At 32.0% G+C, this 18,590-nt stretch overlaps 1 protein-coding gene across 1 annotated transcript; it reads left to right on the plus strand.

The window, feature by feature from the left end:
• Positions 1-3,089: 3,089 nt before the first annotated feature.
• LOC105349231 (uncharacterized) lies at positions 3,090-15,253 on the plus strand. Its single transcript, XM_034443165.2, has 8 exons — positions 3,090-3,247; positions 3,347-3,448; positions 3,579-3,674; positions 11,443-11,572; positions 12,513-12,649; positions 13,048-13,148; positions 13,350-13,491; positions 14,526-15,253. Exons 1-8 carry the CDS (start codon positions 3,151-3,153, stop codon positions 14,708-14,710), a joined length of 990 nt encoding a protein of 329 aa, XP_034299056.2. The 5' UTR covers positions 3,090-3,150; the 3' UTR covers positions 14,711-15,253.
• Positions 15,254-18,590: the final 3,337 nt, after the last annotated feature.

Consider the following 18,590-nt stretch of genomic DNA (forward strand, 5'->3'; position numbering starts at 1 on the left):
ATGAATTTTTAGACTTTTCCGGCAAGAATTTCGAGAAACCCCATATAAATCATGTTGTGTAATATTTAAAGATAGAATTTAAACTATGTATTAGTAATCAAAGCAATTCTAAAATTTGTATGGATCCAAGCACGATTGATATCGAACTCTAGTCTTGTTCAACCAGACGCTCGGCTGTCTCCGTTTATCTCCGACAAGCAAGAGAGCCTATCTGCTTGTCGGAGATTTACGGAGACAGCCGAGCGCCTGGTTGAAGGAGACTATATTAAACTCTGGCGTAGGAATACATGAGACTACAAAAATATTTAAATTGTTCGTTTATATAAAATCTGATTATTTTCAAAGTGTTTATAGATAGTTTCCTTAAAAAAAGAAATGCTTCAGCATACATTACATCGAATTTTTCTATTACTTTCAAGAATTAAGTCTTGTCAGCGGTGATGATTTGTGCTTAGGTCCAAACACTGTTTCACTTTCGGTTTGCCAGAGTTACTGCATAGGAGAGTTGATTAAAATCAACTACCAAAATCAAAATGCAATGCAATCAAAATCCATTTGATACACCATTGCTAGTTCCTTTTTTCTAGCACAATTAGAATAAACTATCTATCCAGGTGATAAAGCTGTGTACGACCTTACCTCAACCGAACTTACATATCTATTAATTAAAGTGTCAACTAAATAATGACGGAATATTACAAAAATTAAAGACTAGTAACGTCATCCTGAACTTTGAAGAGCAGAAAATTGAAATTATTAATTACTTGTGTTTAAGCGAAGAACAGGTTATTCGATGAGGCGTAAATGCCCTAGCAATCTGATTAAAATCAGATCTTTCATCCGCTCCTAATTTTGTTATTGTCACCGCCCAGCCGGTCTTCGTCATAAATGACCGTTCCTCTCTAACCTAAGTGGCGAGTTGGAGGAAGATTTTGAGTGGTTTCAAAACAAAACGTTAAAAAAGATAATAATAATAAAGGAGCGGATCGAGGATAGGATTTTAAACAGATTGGTGCCCTAGGTGATATGATTTAACTTGAAGATAAAGTAAGGGAAAGTCACTGGGAAAGGTCTACTGTACTATAATATACCTCAAGAAGACCCTTTATTGCTGGTAAAGGCAAAAGTAAAATGTCAAGAAATGCTGACAAAATATTGTATTATTCTATTAATCGTCTTTGTCAATAGTTGAGATCAAGTCGCACAGTTCATCTCGTAACTTAAAATACTTATTATGCTATAAAAAAAAGAAACTAGCAATGGTGTATTAAATGGATTTTAATTGTATAAATTTTTGTTCTAGTTTCAAAATTTTGAGTTAATAAATGTTTAACTCAATCTTCAAAAATGAAGCATCATCACATAAAAAAGCACGATCTTGGAGGAAGCACCGTTTTCGTATAATAATGCACCATCTTCATATAACAATAAAATTTCATGTCATTCAGGTCTTTAGTAGTTCAGGTCTTTAGTATGTCCCGTATACTGATCCTGATACATTGTTATGAAAAATATTTTAAAAAAAAACTCCTAAATTTCTAGGATAGATTATAGTATCGATAAAAACGTGCTTAACACGACATTATATGACTTATTTTACATTTACAAGTAAAACAAAAAATATGTAATAATAAGCATAAAACATATTACTACATGCAAATTTACTTTAAAGTCATAAAAATAAGCATAATATTAATTTAATAAGAAAAAAAACTATCTCACAGAAACGCAGAACTTTACAATTTTTAACTGTATATAAAATAACGAAACGCCTTCTGGTAGCCCCTTTAAAAAATGAAATACGATAGAAAATATTTTTATTTTATTACATGTAGGCTTTTGTTGTGTTACGTTTATTAATATCTGTGTCAGTGAAGTTACTTTTGGATCAACCCTTGTATATACCATAAAAAGGTTAATTGAGAAATTGTGTTATTTTGTCATTCTATAGATAAAACTTGTTAAAGGTTGAAATCAAGATCAAACGATCTGGGAATGGTGGAAAAAGAGAGTAACTAAACGAAGATCAAATTTTAATGAGAGATTGACTGTTTGTGTTCAGTTCAATATCATTTTCAGTTTTATATTTCTTGTTTTGTGACTTTGAGATATGATGGAAATATTGACCAGAATTAGATGAGTATACAAGTGAAAAAACTTATGCATTGGCGTCAGCTAATATTACAACTGTACTGGGGACAAACAGAATATATAGATAAAGATGGAGTTTAAAATGATTTCAGACTATTCTCTGAACTCAAATAACTTTGATCTGCTTTTGCTGCTTTGTGTAGGAAAGTTAACGGAGGTTTTCAGTATGTATCACTTACGTAAAAATATTTAAAGGGACATGGTCACGATTTTGGCCAAAAATTATTTTTTCGATTTTAATGTTTACAATGCTTCAGTACTGCATTTTTAATAGGCAACTAAATTTTGTTTACATGCCAAAGAATTGTGAGCCCTGTATCTTGCTTAAACCTCAACGACTGGCACCAAAATTTCATTTGATAATTAGAAAATCATTTGTAAAGCATTGCAAATAATAAAAACAGAAAAATAAAATTTGACCAAAATCGTGACCATGTCCCTTTAAACAAAAAATGCCTTCTTCATGCTGAATATGACGGTGACAGAAAAATACATAGCCCGTGAACGTGGGTTATATATTTTTTTCGCCACCTTCATAAACCCGCATGTATCACAAAGGAAAGCATTTTATTGTTTATATTTACATTTTTCTTTCAATAAATCAATAAATAAGTAGTAAAAAGTAAGTAATATTCACTATATTTAAAAAGTGATAACACTTTTTTCTACATTCCCATGTGATGTTGATAAAGTAACAAAATGCACTTTTTTCTATTTTTAAAGACTATTTTCTGTTTAGCTCTCTACTGATTAAATTTAACCAAGTAAAGAAACCAAGTTTAAGATAAAGTTTCTTAGATTTAGTGCAAATAAGAACGTATTTGAATGCTTAGCATAAATATGACCAAGCATAAGAGATTACCTGTTTGTGATTCGTCCAATTTCATTATCTGTAATATATCGAGACTTTTCCCAGTTTAAACGAATATTTAAGCGAAACACGTACAGATCGACGCCAGTTAATGCTAGAACTGATGACAAACAAAGAATAGATATAAGATGGAGTTTAAAATGAATACAGATTATTCTCTGTTGAACTCAAACAACTTTGATCTGTTTTTGGCACCTCGTGTAGGAAAGTTAACAGAGATTTTCAGTACGTATCAATCACAAATAATATATTGAAATCTGTATGTTTTGACATCGTACTTTTGTGTAACTAACAAAAAATGATTATTTTTTTTTTCCTTTTAAGGTCGACATTTGGACGCCGTAGATGATGACAGAGCCATCAACATTGTAGACTTTGGAACGAATGACGGGAGAAATATTTTTCCATTTTTGAAGATAATGATCGGTAAATGAAGTCTTCAGAATGATGAAGCAACACAATTTAAAAAAAAAAAAGATTTTTTGTTAATATTGTATTGTAAAGTTAAAATTCATTGATAATTCATGAACTTCATCGAGGATTAATAATTTAACAGAACAAATTCGATGCCGATCAACGAAGCGCGACATTAATGTTGTCCTCAATGACCTACCAACAAACGATTTCAATGAATTGGCGAAGAATGCAGAAGGTTTGTCATTTTACTCGTTCAGTTCAGATGCATTTTATCTCAATATAAAAATGTGATAGATAGAGATTTCAAAGATTTGAATTAGCATCCAGTTTTTTATGAGAAACAATGCCACGCCGAATCCTTATCGATGGGTATTTCATAAATAGTGTTTTTGTCTACTGTATAATATATTTTTGGCTTCCACCAATAGTTTCAAGATGAGAAGGTAGGTAGGTATTCATTCAATGTTGTAAATGCATTGTACGTGTTCTTACGTATCATTTGTTACTTATTACTTGTTTTATTTTTTTCTATGTTCAAAGTTTTATTAAATTTTTGATAGCAAGAATGGTTGGAGCTTTTACCAAATTTTCATAATATTAGTCTAAAATTGTCATTTTATAATAGTTTATCTTTTACCAAGGCAAAGGCAAAAATAAAAGTAATTGATGTATGCCATGCCTCATCAAAATGTATCAAACAAATGGTATAAATGGTAAACGGTTTGCACGACTACCAAAATTTTATATTGACAGAGAGTTTGTGTGAGGTCGGTACAAAGGTAGTCACCGATAGATTTACATGTACGTAATTGTTCCGAGCATTTATACAGTACTTACAGTACACAGTAGAAAAACTGTAACAGTAAGCGTTATCGAAAGGAAAAAAATTATTTAGGAAGACCACTTAACATCAAAATAGGCCATTATTTGTAACTTTCATTGAGAAATAGAATATTTTTTATAATTTACTCGTGTAAAAGGCTTGCTTTCTTTTAGTTTTTTCTAAGTGGAGCAGCATTCCCCACCTCTGAATTCTAAGTAATTTTATTATGTGGTATTGTTTGAAGAATGTTCATTTGCATTTATAAATACTAGACTTTGACCCATGCGTGCACGGGTTGACATTGCATATTATGTCTGGCATTTACGACATAGATATGATACATCAAATTTGCACACCATGTTGACATTCAGAACTCTCGGAAATGTTCATATTAAACGCACTGAGTTAAATTATCTCCCGTATTTTCTTTCATGAACAGAATATATAGCAAATGTTTAATGAAAATTTACACGTATTTGTATTATCGTTTTTTGAGTTTATCAATGCAAATGTAATAAAGTGGAAATATCCCGTGATTTAGCGTGAATGTAATGCGCATACGCAAGAAAATTCAGACGATTTCCGGATTTTTAAATGGAATTTTCTTTGATTATTAATAAGCAAAGCCTGACTGAGAAAAACAAAAACAAATTGGTAATCTCCAAGTACCAATGATGTTAAAAATATATAAAACGAAAGACAGTAGTCTTCCGATTTCTCGGTATTAAAGCCCCAAAATTCGAGTCTATTATTTTAATATAGTAGTATAGATATGGTTTGATAGATTAGGACATTCTACCTTATGATCTAAGGTGCATTCATTATGTAAATGTTAAAATGCCAAACAATAAACAACCGCCCATTATCCTAAAAAATTTTCTTTAGCTCTGGTGTTAAGGATGTGGACTTTAGAGTGTCATAATCATGAAGTGAAGACAAATTATTAAGGTCTTCCGTTTCCAACGGAAGACCTTATTGTTATTGCTTTGTTTCTTTTTCCCTATTCTTATTAAGGTCTTCCGTTTCCAACGGAAGACCTTATTGTTATTGCTTTGTTTCTTTTTCCCTTTTATTTTTTTTTCTTACGCTTTTTTGTACAAGCGATTTTTTGAAAACGACTTGACCGATTTTCGTGAAAATTGCAGATCTTGTAGATATTGATAAAAACCTTATAAGTAATTTTTCATTTTAATGACGTCATTTCCGTTCGGGAGATATTGGCGTTTTAGTGATTTTTAGAGGGTCATTTTATCCTGCTATCTCCTCCTAAACGAAAAAAGATATTGAATTCAAATTTTCAGGGATTGTAGACAAAAGATTGTAGATGTGTTTAAAGGCATTTGTGGTTGTCTGGCTTCAAAGGCGTCGAAGCTCGCCTGGACCCGAAATTCGAGTTTAAAAAAACGACGTAATTTTTAATGATTTTCGTTCTTTATCGCCTTTCCTGAAAATATTTTACCATAACATATAGAGCAAATAAAATTCATATTTACAGGATCTTCCGTTTGATAACAAGGAAAAGGGGCTGGTCCCTTAAATAAGGGGCCAAAAGGGCTCTAAAGTCTTTCTCCCATAGCACTTTACTCAGAAATATTTTGTAATATGTTTAAGAAGCAAAAATGTTCATCTTTTACTAATTAAACTATACATTATAAATTTTTTATTATGCCTTACGTAATTAGGGGTTTTAAGGGGCCAAAAATCCCAAACTTCGATCGAATATATCTCAAAAAGGACAAATATTTTGAAAACTAATATAGAATAAAAGATGCTTAGAATGATGTTTTAAACAATATTCAATCATAAAATTTTCGTTATCTGGCCCCAATAAGGAGATTAGGGGTCGGCCCCTAAAATGTCCTTTCCAAGATAGCTCTTAAACGGCAAAGAATTTCTAAACACTTGTTGAACAAAATATGTTTAATATCAAAAGAACTTTCGTATGATGCCAAGAAAAAGGGGCTGGCTCTTCAATTTAGGGGCCAAAAGGGCTCTAAAGTCTTTCTTCTATAGCACTTTACAGAGAAATGTTTTGTAATATGTTTAAGAAGCAAAAATGTTCATCTTTCACTAATAAAACTATACATTATAAAATTTTTATTATGCGTTACGTAATCAGGGGTTTTAAGGGGCCAAAAGTCCAAAATTTCGATCGAATATATCTCAAAAAGGACAAATATTTTAAAAAGCAATATAGAATAAAAGATGCTTAGAATGATGTTTTAAACAATATTCAATCATAAAAGTTTCGTTATCTGACCCCAATAAGGAGATTAGGGGTCGGCCCCTTAAATATCATATCCCAGATAGCTCAAATACGGCAAAGAATTTCTAAACACTTGTTGTACAAAATGTTTAATATCAAAAGAACTTTCGTATGATGCCAAGAAAAAGGGGCTGGCCCTTCAATTTAGGGGCCAAAAGGGCTCTAAAGTCTGTCTTCCATAGCACTTTACTGAGAAATATTTTGTTATATGTTTAAAAAGCAAAAATGTTCATCTTTTACTAATTAAACTATACATTATAAATTTTTTATTATGCGTTACGTAATTAGGGGTTTTAAGGGGCCAGAAGTCCAAAACTTCGATCGAATATATCTCAAAAAGGACAAATATTTTGAAAAGCAATATAGAATAAAAGATGTTTAGAATGATGTTTTAAACAATATTCAATCATAAAATTTTCGTTATCTGGCCCCAATAAGGAGATTAGGGGTCGGCCCCTAAAACGCCATATCCCAGATAGCTCAAAAACGGCAAAGAATTTCTTAACACTTGTTGAACAAAATATGTTTAATATCAAAAGAACTTTCGTATGATGCCAAGAAAAAGGGGCTGGCCCTTCAATTTAGGGACCAAAAGGGCTCTAAAGTCTGTCTTCCATTGCACTTTACTGAAAAATGTTTTGTTATATGTTTAGGAAGCAAAAATGTTCATCTCACATTTATTTAACAACATATTATAATTATTTTATCATGTGTTCCGTATTAAGGGGTTTTAATGGGTTTTAAGGGGCCAGAAGTACCAAACTTTGATAACATACCTCAAACAGAACAAATATTTTAAAAAACATTATTTTGAAAATCAATATAGAATAAAATGCTGAGAATGATGTTCCTAATAAAATTCAACCATCAATTTTTTTTTGTTGCCCCAGTAAGGAGATAAAGGGTCAAATATCAAAGTCAAGGTCATATAACCTTAAAAAAATCGCACGGTAGACCTCCTCGTTGCTCGCAACGAGATCATGTCTAGTTAGGGTCTTCCGTCTTCAGCGGAAGACCCTTCTATTATTCTTCGGTTTCTTTTTCACTTTTCTTATTAAGGTCTTCCGTTTCCAACGGAAGACCTTCTTGTTATTGCTTTGTTTCTGTTTCCCTTATTATTCTTCTTCTTTTTTTTTCTTACGCATTTTTGTTCACGCGAGTTCTCGGGAACGGCTGGGCTGATTTTAACGAAACTTTCAGAACTAACACAAATTGATCTGAACCTTATTGGAAAATTTTTATATTGATGACGTCATTTCCGTTTTAGAGATATTGACGTTTTTACGATTTTTAGAGGGTCGGCTTGTCCGTTGATTTTCTCCTAAACGAAAACAGATAATTGATTCAAATGTTCAGGGTTTGTAGACCTATGATTGTGGATATGACAGAAACATTTTCATTGTTCTCTGACAAAAAAAACACCGAAGCTCGCCTGAGCTTAAAAATTGAGATAAAAAGCGTCATGATTTTTTTGGGGTTTTCTTTGAATATCTTTTTTCTCAAAAGTATTTTGTTAAAACTTATAGAACAAAAAAACTTTAAAAAGTCAAGAGCTTTCATTTGACATCATAGAATAGGGACTGGCCCTTGAAATTAAGGGCCAAAAGGGCTCTAAAGTATTTTAATAATATCTTTTTACTTTGAAATATTTTGTTATACTTTATAGAAGCAATTATGTTCTTCGTAACGTTATGTACCTATACATGACAATTGTTTACTTCTTTGTTACGTGATTAGGAATTTTAAGGGACCAGCAGTTCGAAATTTTGATCTTGCATATCTGAAAATGGAGAGATATTTTGAAAAGCAATGTTGAACAAAAGATGCTCCAAATAATGTCGTTAACAATTTGCAACCATATTTTTTATGTTATCCGGTCCCTAAAAGGAGTTATAGGGTCGGCCACTAAAACGATCTCTTTCAGATATCTCGAGAACGGTACATAATTTCTACATACTTGTTGAACAAAATGTGTTTGAAATGACAAGAGCTTTCTTTTCACATCAAGAAAAGGGGGCTGGCTATTCAAATTAGGGGCCAATAGAGTTCTAAAGTCTTTTAATCATAACTTTAATTGTGAAATATTTTGAAATACATTACAGAAGCAATTATGTTAATCGAAATGTTATGTATCTATACATGAAAATTGTTTACTCTTATGTTTCTTAATTAGGGATTTCAAGGGACCAAAAGTCAGACATTTTGATCTTGAATATCTCAAAATAGAGAAAAAATTTGAAAAGCAGTATTTAACAATATCTAACAATAACTTTTTTTGTTAACCACTTCCTAAAAGGAGTTACGGCTCCTAAAATGATCTTCTCCAGATATCTCTTGAACGGTACATACTTTCTAAACTCTTGTTGAACAAAATGTGTTTAAAATGACAAGAGCTTTCTTTTCACATCAAGAAAAAGGGACTGGCCCTTCAATTAGGGGCCAATTAGGCTCTAAAGTCTATTAATCATAACTTTTAATTGTGAAATATTTTGTAATATATTACAGAAGCAATTATGTTAATTGAAATGTTATCTACCTATACATGAAAATTGTTTACTCCTATATTATGTAATAAGGGATTTTAAGAGGCCAAATGTCCGAACTTATTATCAACGTCCCAAAATTAAAAAAAATCAATTGAAAGAAGCAATATTGAACAAAATACGCTAAAAATGTGGTTAACAATCTGCAACCAAAACTTGGTTGTTATCCGTTCAAGAACAAGAACGGTAACAAATTTTTAAAGTTTTAACATAAAATGTATTGAAATCAAAACACCTCTTATTTGATATGAAATAAAATGGGGCTGGTCCCTAAATTAGGGATCCTACGGGGTGTATAATCCTTCATCCATCGCTCTTTAAGATCACATCTGCATTTCTTGCTATGTTTCGTTGATGATTATAAAAGGCAAGGTCATTTCCTCTTCTAAAAATCGGACGGAAGACCTCCTCGTTGCTCGCAACGAGATCGTGTCTAGTTATTATTATTTTTTTCTTCCCTTTTTTGTGCACGCGATTTCTCAGAAACGGCTCGTATGATCTCAATCAAATTTTTAGATATGATAGATATTGGTCTAAACCTGATTGAATTTTTTTTGTGTTGATGACGTCACATCCGTTTTTGAGATATTGAGATTTTCTAATTTTTATATGGGTGTTTTGTCTTCTGTCGTTCTCCTAAAGTATAAGAGATATTAAGCTCAAATTTCTACGGTTGGTAAAGGAAAGATTGAAGTTTGCATGGTTGTTGTTTTGTATGTTTAGCACTACTAGCGTCAAAGCTCGCTATGGCTCGAAAATTGACATTAAAAATGCGTCGTAAATTTTTGTGCTTTTCTCTCTTTATCCTTTTTCTGGAAAATATTTTATTAAGACATGTAATGTAAAAAAGGCTTATATTGACAAGACCTTTCAGCTGATATCAGGAAAAAGGGGCTGGCCCCTCAAATTAGGGACCTAGAAGGCTCTAAAGTCTTTTACCCATTGCTCTTCACCAAGGGATATTTGTAATAGATTATAGAAAAAAATATGTTTATCTCACAGTTATGTATTCAAGCAATGTAATGATTTTATCATGTGTTACGTAATTAAGGGTTTTTAGGGGCCAAAAGTCCAAAATTTCGATCACCCATATCTCAGAAAGGAAAAATATTTTGTAATGCAGTACAGAAGAACAGTTGTTTAAAATGATGTTCTCAACAAAATGCAACCTTTAAAATTTCGTTAAACGGCCCCTATAAGGAGTTATGGGATCGGCCCCTAAAACCTTCTTTCTCATATATCTCCAGAACGGTAACAAATTTCTAAACACTTGTTGAACAAAATTTGTTTAGAATTAAATAACCTTGCATTTTATATCAAGAAAAAGGGACTGGCCCCTAAAATTAGGGGACAAAAGGGCTCTAAAGTCTTTTATCTATAACCCTATATTGAGGGATATTTTGTGAAATGTTATAGAAAAAGCGATACAATAAAGCATTAGTACTTCACTCCTTTTTCCATAACATGTTTTGTTGTCGAAAATCAAAGTTGATGATGTCATATTTCATTCTAAAAATCGAACGTAAGACTTCCTCGTTGCTCGCAACGAGATCGTGTCTAGTTTTATTCTTCTAATTATGTTCTCCAAATATTTCGCGTTTAGCTTTATAATACTTTGAGTAACTTTTGGGGAGTTTATTTACACTCAACACATCTCCGATCTCCTTCATTACTATTGTATCCCAAATACTGCTCTGATGAGTCATTCAAATACAAGAAATACATCGGACGTCCGTCATAACCTTATGAGTATCAAATATCTTCTAAACTCTTTAAAATACAAGTTTCTTTCACTATATTTCATACTTTTGGTAATCCATTTTTGTTTTAATCTGCGCAAGTATTTCTGTACAATTGGTTTGGTTCTTACATGAAAGTTGTAAAATCGTCAAGTTAATGATACAACACGGGAGTGTCAAGATATCTTTTATGATCTTCTTTTGAACAAATGTTGTGCAAAAGTCATTATTTTTCTAGCAAAAATAAATCTTATCATCCAATAATTATTATAATGTTGCAAAAACTACATCATTGCTTACATACAAACACAACAATTGTATAATAACGTGTGTAAGATACACAACAGACCAAGCAACTTGACAGATATTGTCGAAGCGGGGTTTTTTTTGTAGAGGGATAAGTAATGTAACTTTCATTGTAAAATAAATTCGTCAAACTCTACGTCTGACAGATTTCAATGTCACTTTTAAATGTCACCAAATTTTGACGGTTCTAGTATTTGTAAAAAAGTTTACTTTTAAAACGTTTACCACGTCTGACCAGACAAAAGGGTTAAAAACTTTAACTTGTATTAAAACAAACACGAATAACAAGCCTCACTATCAATAACATACCCTGGATTTATATTTAGCTTTTCAGAAAGACGTGAACGACCAGTGTCTTTATGTGATGATCAACCCTGGAAATGCATATCGGCGCTGTCTACCCCGCTCAAGTATTGATTTGGGAACATGTACCTTTATATTGCAATGGGTTTCCATGTAAGTTATTAAACATTGGAAAATTATGATCAGAATAATTGTCTTGCTAAATATGAGTTTGTATATCCTTTATCTATTAAATCAGCATAAAAATATACATTTCTTTTTATTTTCATCAGTCTGAATAGGCTAGAGACCAGTTACATTCGTATCATGAAACATTTTTTTAATTATTCTACCATTAACACCATTAATTTGCAATAGTTATTATTTGTTACCATCGTATCAGAATACTGCATCGTGACTAAACGTATCATGTCGAATTTAATCGTGCCCCCCTAATCATGTTGATCTGGATCAATCTTAGGGGAGGCAAACACCACGCTGCGCTTCGTTCAGTTGCGATGTGTCCGTATGGTCAGTCGGGCTAAATAGATATATGTATATTGTCTGGTCGAAGCGTAGCTCAAGTCGTGATCATCGCCCCCTTAATCGTAAAAGGGATCGCAATCATCATCATATCCAAACACAATACAGCATATCGGTTCGTGATGAACGTATTGAATGTAAACGAACGTATATGCATGTACACAAGCGTTCCAAACCGAGGACTAGTGTCATGATGTTCGGATGAGATCGGGATCTAATGGAGAATCTGGACAATCTTATATAAACGTATTTTCTCGTATCTAAACGGGCAATACGATCGTAAAAATCGCATCACCTAAAATATGTCTTTTGTGACTGTAATGTATCAATGCAAATATCAAGAAATCGCAGAAGGACATATCGACTTGCATCAACTCGTACCTTAACCCTTAAATTTTTAGAATTTTCACGATCAATTACGATTTGTCAATCGTAGTGTTCGTAACAAATCGCACGACAATTGTACTCTGGCATCATTAGGGTAACCCTTGGGATTGTTTACCCACAACGTTGTGCATTTTTGTGTGTTTGTGTGTTTCTAATAAAATATGTTTTTTTGTTTTTCTAAAAGGTCCGTGAAACTTAAAAATCAGTTGCTCTATTTTCCTGATCATATGGTAAGCGACCTTGAAAAAAGTGAGATAACGTGTTTAGCTGCAAACGATTGGAAAAGCTTCCTACAGTCAAGATCATGGGAAATGAAAAAAGGTATAAAAAAAGAAAAAAAAAAGAAAACACAATGATTTGACAAAGTCAGTTAATTAACATTAAAACAAAAAATAATAAAGCTCATTCCACAATACAGCACATGTTTACAACAACATGAGCTATGTTGTTTTTTTTAAAATAAATAATTGTGAGTTCTGTACCTTGCTAGTGATTCAACTGACAATTAAATGATGATTATTAAGTATTAGAAATACATGTACACATGATTTTAAAGGAAATCGGAAATGAAATATATATGCATAAAAAAAAATTAAAGTCTAGAATGATAAGATCAAATTGTGATAGTACATCCTTAATAAAGTGTCTGTTGCTTAAATATGTGCATTTTTTATTTGCAAAAAAATAGACTTAACATGATTTTTATCATTATCTTATAGGCGCTATTATCCACGTAGGCATACCAACTGGTTGTAAAGATTTTTTTCAAATTTGTTCTTCTACATTTTATCAACTTTTTCAAAAAGGTGTGATTTCAAAGGTAATGTTGAAATGCTTAAACAAACCACATACTTATAAACTAATTATGAAAATCCTTGAAATTTTGGTCTGTACTTGCGGATACACATGTATACTAAAGGAATTTAATTATCATATGCCTTATATAGCGTGTAAATCATAGCTTCTGAAAACAGTAACTGTTAAATGTTGTGTCAATATATTTAAACTATTATAAATGTAGGAAGAATTGCAAAACACTACTATCCCTCTGTACCATTTTCGATCAGAGACCGACATAAAGGCACCATTTGAAGACATCGACAAGGAAATTGATGTTAAGCTTCTGGATTTGTCAATGAGAAAACTCAGACATTATGAGAATAGTAAGTGTTAAGACTTTGGTTACATACCCATTATTTCTTTTAATGAAAAAAAGTTATTTTGACTGATATTCAAAATACATTTATATCTATTAAATGCTATGTCCGTTAACGATGAATAAAATTTTGATATAACTTGTCAAATAACTTTACTTTACCTACTTACTTTAAAATAGATGTTTTCTAGGGATTTACCAAATGGTACTTTTTTGTTTAGTAATGCATGGTAAGATGTAAAGTTACATATAAAGAAATATATGAGATCGGGAAAGATTTGTTTATATAACACTTAACTATTTTAGCGCCAAATTTCTCAAGTTGAGGGATAACATTAACTTAGCAATCAAAAGTAACATCCTTTAAAATGTTATTTTCGCTTTAATAAAGGATATTGGCATAAATATACATTTTACTTCGATCCACTTACCAAAATGTTTATCGAAGGCAAGCTTAGTATAGAAGGATAACATTATAAAAGGTTAAGCGATTTAGACAGGGATACTGCATATACTGGGGTAGGCCAAATGATGGGATTTTGAATCTTTTGAAAAATTACGTATGAGCGCATGAAATTCTTTTATCTCCCTTCACATAAAGAAGATTATTGTTAAATATATTGAGAGCTAAAGGAGAAAAATGTACCTGTTTTAAGGCCTTCCCATATGGGGCGACGCTAAAAGCTCAAAATATGTGTAAATTCGTATGTCTTTTGTATCCTGGATGGAAAAGAAAGTCTATGAAGGAACACATATACTAATGATTAAATGCCTGCAAATTGAACAGAACTTTTTGTCTATTTGCTGGTACCGTTTTTCACATCAACGTTTGACCGAATGTTAAATCATGTCATATTTTATACCGCCTGCTTTATCAGGATAAATATTTATTTTCAGGTCATAAAATGTTTTGTAGTACCTTGTATTTTCAATTTATCTGTTTTATAGATAAATCACTTGTGTAATTGTATCGTGTATAAACATTAAAAACTGGTATGTCCAGTTATTTGTAATAATCCAAATTGTATTTATGTCTTGTAGAGGACATTGTGGACTGCGTTAGATCATGGATGTATCACAGTATGATGGATGGACTCTGTCAAACAAGAAACAACGAAGAAGCTAACGATATTTGTGAATCGTTTTTTGATGACTTGAAAGTTCATCTATCAGACCGGAAATGGCTAGACTTTGAAATGTTCGATGTGATTTTTCAAAAATTATAGTTGATTGTTCATATCGTGTAGATGTTCATTTTACTTTAATTTGTGCTTTAATACGTGTTCCTTTTTCAAATTGAAAGACAAATCTTTTCAAAAATAATGTAAATTATTGTTATTATCATCATTATTTATTATTCAAGATGTATTATTACCGTCCCTTTATACGTTTCATTTTTTAATGGAGTATTTCTATTAAATCAGCGTTTTCAACATAACTTTGATAGCTTTTTGGTGGGGTTGTTTCTTTACATTAAAACTAGATTAGCTATAACACTAGAATAAACAAAAATTTAAAGCCCACCCAATGAATATTAGAAGGTGCAATTTTTATCACCTGGTCCCTGAACAAATATTCTGAAGAATGAGTTTAATTCTCTGTTAAACTATTTGCAAGTCCAGAAAAAACGTCATATTCCGTAGAAATATACTGTACTGGAAAATAAAGAAATTCAAAAATAGTAGAGAAAATGTTAATATTATTTGATGTGCCAAAATATGGTTTTAACAAGGTTCCAATATGAATGTATAATGGTTTTTTTAGGAACTTTGCAAAATAAATTCATTCAAGAGCGTTCAAGTGATGCAAATATATGTATCTCTTCAAGGGGACAGGTATGGAAGAGCTTTACACATGATTTTTTTTTTAATTGATTACTTACTTACTTTATTTTTTTTTAAATCTAGTTTCGTTCAAAAGCTCGACTTTTATCAGTAGAAACTGAGATGTTTCATTGAGTACAACCAGATGCAAAATATTCTGTACATTTCAAAACTTCGTATATATAGTTAAATTGCTTAGTCTTACGAATTTTAATACTAGTATATATAACTTAGTGTAAAGTTATTGATTGCAAAGATCAAACGCACCTAAACTTTTAAAACTATTGTCAACACAATAAAAAGTTGGCGAATAAATCTTTATTTCTTTAGAAGATTACCGTCATTGTCTCATTGTCTGTTCTCCTGATTTTAATGAATATTTTGTTTCATTTAGTATAGAAATAGATCTTATTTATATCCATGTCGAATGTTTACAGGTATAATTGTTTTAAAGTTCTTAAGTACCTCATGAAAAAAAATGAATGATAAACGGGGAAAAGAATTATGAGTTGAAATGTGAGTCGCATTGGCTTATTATGTATGGCTAGTAACTTTACCAAAACAGCGAAAAAATTTGTTTGAAACGTCTCTCTCTCTCTCTCTCATACATAAAAAGCTGCGAACAATGCCCTGTTTTTAATTATATGTAATGAGATAAGTCAGAAAATGTAAACTACTCGATATTTCTGCTCGATTACATAATAAAAAAAAACTAGATATAAATGAATGACCATGCATTTCATTCATATGTCATCAATGCCAAACATAATCACATCTCAAAATCGCTTATGTTTAAATTCATTTACTTCATATTTTGATCGTGACTGTAAATAAGTCAAACAAAGCTGTGCCAACAAATTGAACTTGTTTTATGGACAAAAAGAACTTGGCTATCTGTATTTTTAAAAATACTTTCATTGTGAATGTTTTCTTTAGCTTTCTACTGGCACATTAAACACCGACAAAAATCAGGGTGAAATAATAAGGAATTCTATACGTTAGCGTCAAACAAATTCATGGATGCTATGCACACAATATCATCAAACATGGTAACTGAATGAAAATAAGAGCTGAAGCTACGTCATATAAAGAAGATAGAGACGCGTGATAGCAACGTGCTCTCTGCATTCCAATACCATATGTTGATAACGTAACAGAATACACTCATTTTTCATTACGCTTAAGTTCGTACAGGTATTATAGAATCATTTTACAATCAGTGGTAGTTGTGTCATTTCAACAAACAATTGAATTTGAACTGTCTGCAGATTTTAACATTAATTACACGATTTCGAATTTAAAGATTAAAACTTATGATATACGTACAATGCAAAGAAAAGAATCCAACCAACGTCCTTGAAAGGAAGATATGCATGTTTGCATTACAATTAGCACGTGTGCTGCGATAACCTACTGCATGGAGTTTTACATGACAAAACATGGCCATGTCCTGCAAATCATTTTCCCTGGCTTTGATGCCTGTTAGCGTTTTACGTATTATCATAATTGACTGAAAGATTATTAATACATATTATGCATGTATAATGAATGATGTTTCATTAATGAAATTGCTAAATGTTGATTTCAAGATAAAACGATCTGGGAATGATGGAAAAATGAAATGTCTTATTATTATTGTTATACTTTCATGTTAAATACTGAAATCTGATTGGTTAAGGCGCAGTTAATAATATTTACTATTACCCTCAGCGTTAGCAACGCACTTGGCAACGGGTAACATTAAAAAATGTTACATGCGCGAAAATTATGCGCGTACGGTTCGCTGTAGAATTCACGTTATTCCTATATAAAAGCAGTAAAATTTTCTTAAAATTTTTTAAAAAAGACATTCAGTATAACAAAATAAATAGTGCCTGTTTGGGAGGATAACAGTTGAAATTGACACCCCTCGAAAACCATTGTCAACCTCCGCTTCGCGTCGGTTGACAATGGTTTTCTCGGGGTGTCAATTTCAACTGTCACCCTCCCAAACAGGCACTATTTATATAAGATGATCAAACTTTATAAAGATTTGACTGTGTTCCGTCCGATTTTATTTTTTGTTATACATTTCTTGTTCGTTTTTTTTCAATAATGCTGTATATATATATATATATGGGCTGCCGAAAGGGTAAAAAGACGTTTGTGCAAAACGAACCACCGCTTAAAACAAAACCAATAGCCTCTTTTGCAAAATCAACACACACCGATGCAAAATAAACCATCACCGATGCAAAACCAACAGTCATGCACTGAATAAATGCTAGATGGCGTGCAAAGAGTAATTAGGAGAAATCGTATCCTGGAAAAACGTAACCCGGAAAAAATTTACCCACAAATTAGAGTGCATTTTCTCCGAGAGAAATGACCAAGTAGAACGTAGCATTGTTTTTTAAAGTGGGAGGGGGAGACGCATCCTAAAAACCTTGATAAGCAAAAGAAAGAGAAAAGATTAATACGCAAATCATGAAAGTTCTCATGCGTTGGGGGGGGGGGGGGGGGGTAACCAGGAGTATGCGTTTACCTAAACTCCAGTTTCATTTTCAGTCAGTTTTTACATGCTTCTTGATAATTTGGTTTTTTAATATGTAAATTTAAGAAAATCTTTTGCCGCAGAAAAAAGTAGGGGGGGGGGGGTATCCACGCCCTGCTTCTCTCACCCCACCCCTCCTCTACGTGCCTGCAATAATTGTGTTAACACACAAACAAGCGTCGCCTGAGCCGAAAAGTAAACAAAGAATCAACAGAAGTTCAACGCGATGTCGAGCCAGAAAACATAGAAACTTCCTGTTGAATCTACAACTACTCGTATAAAAAAATTCTGTTTTGTAGCTATTTTTTCCAGCCCCCAGTTCCAATTTGGTGAAAAACAATGTTTTATGACCAGTTGTTCACTTACATCCTTTTACTTTGAGGAGATATTGAGATGAATCCCGATTTTTTATTACAAATGTGACATTATCCATTCAAACATTAGGAATATTAGAAACAAATAAGGCTTTTAAAATAGTTTTATTCGTGATTTTGATATTCTATGGTTTACCGAAACTCACCTATGCAATGCATTTTCTAATGATGCTTTACTCTTGGGTGGAGTTAATTGTATTTTACGCAAGGGTATAAATTCCTTTTGGGCTAGGGCTAGGATGTATTTGTCTGATATGTTAAGGACTGCATTGCATTACGAATGCATTTGGATCGAAATAGATTACCCAACTTGTAATTACTTTTTATGTTGCATATATCTCCTCCTCACTCCGATGGTAGATTTTGGGGTAAATAT

This window comes from Magallana gigas, chromosome 3 (genome assembly GCF_963853765.1).
Source record: "Magallana gigas chromosome 3, xbMagGiga1.1, whole genome shotgun sequence".
NCBI lineage: Eukaryota > Metazoa > Mollusca > Bivalvia > Ostreida > Ostreidae > Magallana > Magallana gigas.